The sequence below is a fragment of the Felis catus genome, chromosome A1 (assembly GCF_018350175.1).
Source record: "Felis catus isolate Fca126 chromosome A1, F.catus_Fca126_mat1.0, whole genome shotgun sequence".
In the NCBI taxonomy this organism is placed as follows: Eukaryota; Metazoa; Chordata; class Mammalia; order Carnivora; family Felidae; genus Felis; species Felis catus.
In genome coordinates, this window is record NC_058368.1 from 89,736,738 (window position 1) to 89,745,853 (window position 9,116).

At 48.1% G+C, this 9,116-nt stretch overlaps 1 protein-coding gene across 1 annotated transcript; it reads left to right on the forward strand.

Moving 5' to 3' along the window:
• Window positions 1-6,064: 6,064 nt before the first annotated feature.
• SCGB3A1 (secretoglobin family 3A member 1) lies at window positions 6,065-7,565 on the forward strand. Its single transcript, XM_023254649.2, has 3 exons — window positions 6,065-6,150; window positions 6,803-7,092; window positions 7,417-7,565. The coding sequence occupies exons 1-3, from the start codon at window positions 6,096-6,098 to the stop codon at window positions 7,438-7,440; spliced, it is 369 nt and encodes a 122-aa protein (XP_023110417.2). The 5' UTR covers window positions 6,065-6,095; the 3' UTR covers window positions 7,441-7,565.
• The last annotated feature ends 1,551 nt before the right edge of the window (window positions 7,566-9,116 follow it).

The window sequence follows — 9,116 nt, forward strand, 5'->3', positions numbered from 1 at the left end:
ACCTTGATTGTCAGGAGCAGAGCTGGACCCTGAGCTGGGCCCTGGTGCCTGCCCTTACAGCGCAGTGACCACGGACCAGGCCACTTGTGCTCAAGCAACACCAGGGCACACGAGCAGCATCACTGCTGGGGGTGGTGCAGAGGGGCAGGTGACCCCCCCAAGCACTCCACCTCAGTCCAGATAAGAATATTTTCCTTCATTATTTTTGGCAGTGACATTATGAAGACAGCCCACAGTTTCTGTGACAATGCGTTGTCTCCAGTTACTTCCACTAATGGCAGATGGTTTCTCCACCATGTACGTACAGGAGGCCCAAAGCCAAGTGCCAGTGATGTACTTAAGACCACAAGAAGGTTTTCATTTTAGTTTCTCTTTGAATAAAAAAATAATATAATAATAATTATATGTATAATGGATCCAGCCTGGATTCATCAATGTAGTCATGAAATATATACATGTATTTTTTTAATTTATGGAAGAAGACACCCACACACCAAGGCAAAAGTCCTGGGGAACGCACAAAAGGCACACTGCAGGCCTGCTTCCTTTTATAAGTAATTGTCACGGACGTTGTCACAAGGCATTTTTGTTGGCATATCTGTTTATGTCTGTAGGATTAATTTCTAGAATTAGATTTGCACAGAGGGAGATTAACAAGAAAGGGGCTTGACCCCTGAGGCCTCTCAAACCCCACAAGGGATTTCTGTCATCTATAGAACTTTGTAAACACTGGTAATTTTTCCCCCAAAGGGTGAATTGTCTTTTATCAATAAATCATTGAAAATTTCAAAACAATTTTAGTCATTATTTGTTTGAGAAAACTTGGGGCTTGCTTTCTCTGTGCTTGACTTGACAGTGGTCAGAAAAAATGAGGTTTTGCTCCCATTAGTGAGACACCAGGAGAATGAAGCAGGTAGGAAGACATCAGAGACATTTGCAAATTTAAATCTTATGATTTCCATTAAGCACATGCATTTACTTTACTCTCTCCCAAATTTCTACTAAAAATAGACTAATAATAATTGTTTCAAGTTGTAAACCCACAAAGACAAAAAAAATGGTCATAAAATGACAAACAAGCCAAGAAATTTCTGAGTGATAAAAAATGGATGAACGGGATACCCACATGCAAAAGAATGCAGATGAATCCCAAAATGTAACTCAGGGGCACCTGGGTGGCTCAGTCAATTAAGCGTCTGACTTCAACTCAAGTCATGATCTCACAGTTCATGGGTTCAAGCCCCACATCGGGCTCTGTGCTGACAGCTCAGAGCCTGGAGCCTGCTTCAGATTCTGTGTCTCTCTTTCTGCCCCTCCCCTGCTCACATTCTGTTTCTCTCACTCTCAAAAATAAATAAACATTAAAATTTTTTTAATGTAACTCAAAATTGAATTGACCAATAACCTAAATGTAATAGCAAAAACCACAAAACTCTTAGAAGAAAATATAAGGATAAATCTTCATGACCAAATCTTGGCTTTGGCAATGAATTTTTAGATATGACAACAAAAGCACAAGCAAGAAAATAAAAAAATAGGTAAATTTGATATCAAATTGAAAACTTCTGTGCACCAAAGAACACTATCAAGAAAGTAAAAAAAAAAAAAAAAAAAAAAAACACCACAAACAAAAAAAGAAAGTGAAAAAACCTACAGAATTAGAGAAAATGTTTGCAGACTGTTTATCTGATAAGGGTCCAGTATGCAGAATATATAAAGAACTCTTACAGCTCACAACAAAAAGACAAAGAGCCCAGTTTAAAAACGGGCAAAGGACTTGAGTAGAAACTTCTCCAAGGAAGATATGCAAATGTCCATCAGTCATTAGGGAAATGCAAATAAAAACATAATTAAGGTACAATTTCACACACACTAGGATGGTTATAATAGCAAAACAAAGACCAGAAAACAAGCGTTGGTGAGAATGGAAACATCGGAAACCTCACATAAAACAGTACATCTCCTATAGAAAACAGTTTTGGAGGTTTCTCAATAGGTTAAACATAGAATAACCATAGGAATCAGGTTTCCATTCCTGGGTATCTACCAGAAGAAGTGAAAACAGGTACTCAAATAAATACTTGCATACACATGCTCACAGCAGCACTATTCACAATAACCAAAAAGTGGAAACAGCTCTCATCAGTGGATAAGTGGGCAAGCAAATTGTGGTATGTCCATACAATAGAATAACTGGCTATAAAAAGGAACGAAGCACCACACAGGCTACAACATGGATGAACCTAAAAATATGCTATGTCATACGTTGTATGATTACATAGATATGAGATACCCAGAATAAGCAAATTCATAGAGACAGGCCATGGACTGAGGGTTTGGCCAGAGCCAGAGAGGGAGCAGGAATGGGAAAGGGCTACTTAGTGGGTATGGGGTTTCCTTTCAAGGGGATAAAAATGTCTTGGAACTAGATAGAGGTTACGGTGGCACAACATTGTTCACTTTGAAATGGTTAATTTTATGTTATATGAGTCTCATCTCAATAATTTTTTTTTAATTTTTAAATATATTTATTCATTTTTGAGAGAGAGAGCATGAGCAGGGGAGGGGCAGAGAGAGAGAGGGAGACACAGAATCCGAAGCAGGCTCTAGGCCCTGAGCTGTCAGCATAAAGCCCAACATGGGCTCGAACCCACAGACCGTAAGATCATAACCTGAGCCAAAGTGTATGCTTAACCAACTAAGCCACCCAGGTGCCCCTCAATAATAATTATTTAAACCTTATTAGACAAACAATAGAACAATCATTTCCAGGGTGAGGGGGTGGTAGGTAGAGGGATTGGCAGTGTCAAGGAAGGGAAACCCCACCGTCTGTGCAGACACCACCCCACAAAGGGCTCAGAATAGGGAGTCTGGGCAATGGATGGAAACAGGGATAATCCTATGAGCAGAGCAGCTGAAGCCCCAAGTCCTCTACCCCCGCACACACCCCTCCACACACACACACACAGCTGGTGACTACCCAAGCCCCATCCTGGCTGGAGCCTGAAGTTGACCTTGATCCTCTGGGGAAATTGAAGGAAACAAAGGGACACACACAACCCAGGAGGAGGTGATTCCCTGGATGGAATTCCCAGCATGGGGCAGCCACTGGGACCCCCTCACCCGAATGGAGCAGGAAGACACAGTTCTTGACATGGGTGTGTCTCTATAAATGTCCCCATCCTGTAGATGACCCCAGTGAAGACATCCATGGGAAGAATCAGCAAGACTAGTAGACAAAACTTAGCAAGTAAAAATACAAGGCACTCAGGGCTCCTGGGTGGCACAGTTAAGCATCCGACTTTGGTTCAGGTCATGATCTCACAGTTCATGAGTTTGAATGCTGTCAGCATAGAGACTATGTTAGATGCTCTGTCCCCATCTCTCTCTGCCCCTCCCCAACTAGTGTGCGTGCTCTCTCTCTCTCAAAAAAAAGTAAACATTACACAAAAATAAAAGGCACTTGTGTTTGATATCAGAAAAAATATATACAAAAATGTTAAATGTGACTTCATGCAATACTTTCATTGCTACCTCTTATCTCAGATGCAATGAATATTTGTGGGGGCACTTGCCCTGGGCACCAGATGCAAAGATGGAAGCCCAGCTGGGAACAGAGTGACTGTGGCTTGGCTCTGGGGATTAAGGTCACAAAAGTTCAGATCCCTGGTTCCGTAATTCTGGGTCAACTCTTACAGTCGGTCTTCTCTTGTTGGGCCCTGGTCACTTAGTGCATTTAAAAAAAGTCAGATAAAGCTCAGTGAAGAGCCATCTGTCCCTGGTGAGGCCAATGTTGGGATTGCAGTTCCATTAGATGGGTTTTGGCCAAGAACTCAGGGAATTTTGCCTTGCTCTGGCCATCCCTTTGGAACCCCCAAGGGAGCAATGGTGGAGAAGAATAAAACCCCGGAGTCCTTTTGGCCCCAGACCACAGAGGCCTGAAGCTGGGTCAGAGCCCAGAGCCTAGACTGCAGGGCTGAGGGGCCGCTTCCATGGCCCGTACCTAAGAGAGAGAAGAGCCACAGGGCAGAGAGGACCAGCACTGGCTGAAGCACAGCCACCTGGACAAAAGAGGAAGAACAGTGGACCCACCAAATGAGCAGGACCATCAGCTGTGAGGGGCCGTGGACCAGCTGGCAGGAGCTGTGGTCACTGGGGCTGTGGTGCTTGGCTCGGGATCCCACCCCTGCAGGAAACCTGGTCCATCCTTTTCTTTCTTCTGTAAACCCACCCTGACAGCTAAAGGTGTAGGTGACCAGGAGTGGAGAGCATTGCCACCTCCCGACCCCTGCCATCAATGACAGGGTCACTTTGCATCCTTTGCTTCATGAGGTCAGGACTGCTGTCGGGGTGCGGTCCCAGAACTGTGAAATGGGTCGGTAATTAAGTCAGCCCTGAGGACCCACTAACTCAGAATCCTGCCCTGTTCTGTTTCTTATTTGGAATTGTGTTCGGTTGTGCTGTCCAAGCTCTGTGGACAAGGGGTGCACTGTGACCACCACATGCAGGGCTTGACCAACAAGAGGGCAGCCCCATCTGCATTCCCCACAACCAGATGCCACTTGGAAGTCATGGCTCAAGTTCACAAGGAACAGAGCCTGACCTTGCCCTTCTCCCTCTCTCCACATTGTCCCCACCCACCCCCAAGACCCCAGTGGGTCTGGGGTCCTTTCGCTGCCTGAATCTGACAAGTTAGGTGGCCCTGTGACTGCTAAGGCTTCCTTCCAGTCCCAAGCAGGGATGAACCACATCTCCTGTTTATTTCTTTCTTCGATTTTTTTAATGTTTATTTATTTTTGAGAGAGAGACAGAGTGTAAGTCGGGGAGGGGCACAGAGAGAGGAAGACACAGAATCTGAAGCAGGCTCCAGGCTCTGAGCTGTCAGCCCAGAACCCGACATGGGGCTTGAACCACAACCTGTGAGATCATGATCTGAGCTGAAGTCGGACGCTTAACCGACTGAGCCACCCAGGAGCCCCTACCCTGCTGGATCCTACCCCTACCCCTACCCTGCTGGATCCCACTCTCTTGTTGGGTCTTGTCCTTGCCTCAAGAGCAGGAACCCTTTGGAAAAATCCCCCGAAAGTGAATTTTTACAAGTTGGAAATGTATATTCTATTGCAATTAGTTCCACACTGAGAATGATAATGCAAAGCACCCCCAATCAAGACAAAGTGTAAGAATTGTGTGAAGACCACATGAATGTTCACACACTGGTCACAGCTACTTAATAAATCCTGTGCTGTCTGCAGGCGGAGGGTGCAAAGTGCCTGCCGTGGGAGCTCAGGAGTGGCTGGAGACCCGCCAGGCTGCAAAGGTCAAAACCCTCTTGTAACCAAAGTGGGGGGTGGGGGGGGCGGTATTCTATGACACTCCGTGAAAACTCAGATCTCCCCACCAATGAGCCTGTGTCATGGGGCTAAATATGTTCTGCTAATCCTCCATTGTCATATTCTGTAGTGACAGATGTGTAAGGACTTTTAAAGAAACTCTTAGTATGGAGACTGATGGCAGAGTTGGAAAACTGTCCCAGGTCCTTGTGTTCTCACTGGTAGCTGGCTGTGGCCTCACCAGGGAGGTGGCCAGGAATGAGGTCTGACCTGGGTGGGCTTGGAGTTTCCTCTCTGCCTCTCCAGGACCAGAAGAGCTAAGAGGACCCCCACTGCATGCTATTTCCATGGTCTGGCAGCAGGAGGAAGGACTTGCCCCTTCCTCAACAGGGCCCACAGCAGTGCTGGAGGACCAGGTGGGGTCAGAACAGAGAGCTCTCTGCAAAGGCAACATCCTGGGTGGGCCTTGTGCGCACAAAGCATAGCCTACATTTCTGCTCTCAATGAAGAGCCCAGCCCTCTGGTCCAGGGGCCCTGCCAACAGGAAGTCCTTGGGCCCTGGGTGTGTAGCAGGGCATGGGTCTCCCAGGGCCCACCAGGCTGAGGAGGAAGTTGGCTGGAGCTCTACTAGCTGAGCAAACAACACATTTCTCAGGAGGATGAGGTGGGTGAGGCCCCAGCCTGGGAGAGGGGTGAGGACAGGGTATATGAATCACAGCGAGGCCTGTCTCTGTTCCCAGGAGCAGCCACTGAGCCCAGTCCACCATGGAGCTCACGGCCACCTTCCTGGTGCTCTGTGTGGCTCTGTTCAGTCATCCTGGTGAGTGCCTGCAGGACTTAGTTCCCAGCTCTTCTCTATGGGGCCTTGGCAGAGGCTCTGGTCGGGTCCCCTGTTGCCCCTGCCTTGGGCACCAGGCCACTCCTCTGCTTACCACCTCCTGGGCTCTTCGTCCCTCTGGGCAGGATGTCTTGGTCCTTCCTGGGACTTCAAGGTCCTCTGGGGTCTGCCTGCCCCAGCCCTCAGACTTCCTTTCCTATTCCCACCATTCCTGTTTTCTTCTCTTCACCCAACACCAGGCTGTCCAAGCCTTGGCCAATGCCAGTGCTGGCCCTGGTCAAGGACTACCCATCTGCTCTCTGCTTCTTCCTTCAAGGCACAGCCCAGGTGTCCCCTCATCTGGGAAGCCTGTCTTGGATCCTACTCAGAGCTTTCTTCACCTCCCTCCACCCTCGAGCCACCTTGTATGTCCCTCTGTCCAGCTGCTTGCTTGCTGGGCCACAGCGATCTGCTTACATGACTGCCTCTCCCAACCAGCAGAGGACTCCTCAGGGCTGGGCCTCCCCCAACTCAGACAGGGTAGCTGTCAGTGGGTGGTTAGGGGAGCATGCACAACCTGGAGGAGACAGGCCCTTGGCAGGTCTCCATAGAGGCCCAGTCCAGACAGAGGGCTCTTCTCTACTTGTGTTTGCAGCTGCCACTTTCTTCATGGACACAATGGTCAAGCCTGTGGCCTCAGCTCTGACCGACCTCAACCCTGCTGTGGAGGCTGGGGCAGAGGCCCTGGCTGGGGCAGAAGACATAACTGAGACAGCAGCTCTGGCTGGGGCAGGGGCCATGGCCAACCCCCTTCTCAAAGGCTTCAGCCCCCTGAAGTTCATCCTGACCAGCCTGGGGATCCCAGTGGAACATCTCATTGAGGGTTCCAGGAAGTGTGTGGCCGAGCTGGGCCCTGAGGCCGTGGGAGCTGTGAAGTCTCTGCTGGTAATGTGGGCACCCTGTGCACCCTCCCTGTGAAGGCAGTCCTCCCCAGCCATCCTCCCAGAGTGGAATGATCTGCTCCTCAAAATGCCACAAAGGCATCCCAGCCCCATGTCAGGGAATCCTCGTTGCTGGCCCCCAGAAACAGGATGTCCTTGGGTGGGAACCAAGTTGACCACATACGAATGGCAAAGGGGCTGCTGAGGGCCCTTGGGGGTAAGGTATAACCTTGTTGGGGACTCTGTCCAGAGTCACATCTGTGCCCTCAAGTGCCCAGTGGCAGTGGGATGGAGGAGAGCACACTCAAACTTGGCTTCTCCTTTCCAGGGGTCCCTGATGTACCTTGGCTGAGCGGAGGCTGTAGTATCTCTGCCTGGGGACAATGATGCTGCCATCTGTAGGCTGGGGACCTGCTGCCCAGCCCTGAACATCCAGCCTTCCTTCCCCTACTCTCTCAATAAACATGGATAAGAGCAGCTTTGAGGCTGATTTCTTCTTGCCTTGATACCAAAGCCTGTTCCTCCCCCTGCTGTAAGTGATGGTGCTAAAGGGGCCTGCAGGTGGGATGGTCCCTATGCCTCAGGAGGTACACCATGCCCCAGATTATGTGAGGGTGCGTGCATGTGTGTGAAAGACACTACTGACATTTGGCAGGTGACTCAGAGCCACCAATTAAAGGTGATGGGGATTGGGCAAGTATTAGAGTTAGTTAAAATGGATTTTTCCCCCACCTGTTACACTCCACAATTGTTAATGAAGCATGGGAATTATCTAATCCTTGGAAATCAGTGAGAACCCTCCAAATCTAGCCATTTGTTGCTAATATTTGAAAGTTTTGTTATCTTCCCTCTGACAGCTTTCTTTCCTGGAATGGAGCAGGACTAAGGGAAGACTATGTCATGTTTGGTTTTTCTCTAGGTTTCTGGTAATTTATTACTGAAATAATTTAGTGACTTTGGGTCTTTCCATTCTACCTGAAGACCCACCATTCCTGGACTGATCCCCAGTGTTGTGGGAAGGTGCCCAGAGCCTGAATATTGATGTCTGTCTTGAGGGAAACTTCCCAGAAAACTCCTTTTTGATTGATAAATTATAACTCCAGGAAAAATATAATTCTGCTTCATGCTTTCTGGGAAGGGTTCTCCCTGGTTTGACTATCAACCCACCGTGGACAATCGAATCCACTTGTACGTATTTTATATGAAAACATGGATCTGGCTTTTTTTCTGTTCCTATTTTGACAAGGACATTCAGGGCTTTAAATGGGGGGGGGGCGGGGAGTGGCTGTATTTTGACAAGTTTACACACCAACCTAGAAGAGGGGAGGCAGCCACTGGGATCCAGATTAAATTTAAATCTCTAATCAACACCATTGCCCCCAAGATTCTCAAGGGTTCTGAGTCTTTGTGTAAGGCTCTGGTCTGGACAAAAATGAACCGATAATTAGATGAATCATTATGAATCTCTGGTGAAGAAAGCAGTGGGGACATGACCTGACCTGAAATGACCACAAGCCAATTTCTGGGGACATTACATATGTTCCTCAATTAATGTGCTAGATTAAATTATTCAAGGGGATTACTGGAAAACACCATTCTACTACAGGAGCTTTTTGGAACTGACAGGGGGCTTGGGGGTTCAGGAAAGGACCCTGTCCTGAGATGACCCTGCTACCTTCCATCTCTGGAGCCTTCCCAGGCAAACACTGGAGGGGAAATCACAAAACTCCCTGGAAGAGGGAGTTCATGAATTACACTTGAAACCCCAAGCCTAACAGCAATAGCTAGCTTCCTCCACCCTGCAGATTCCTGGGAAGATACCAACCATAATCCCAGGGAAAGAAGGAATATGGCAGAAGGCTAGATTTCCTTAAATATCCTATTTTGTGGGGCACCTGGGTGACTCAGTCGGTTAAGTGTCTGACTTTGGCTCAGGTCATGATCTCAATGTTCATGAGTTTGAGCCCCGCATCAGGCTTGGTGCTGACAGCTCAGAGCCTAGAGCCTGCTTTGGATTCTGTGTCTCCC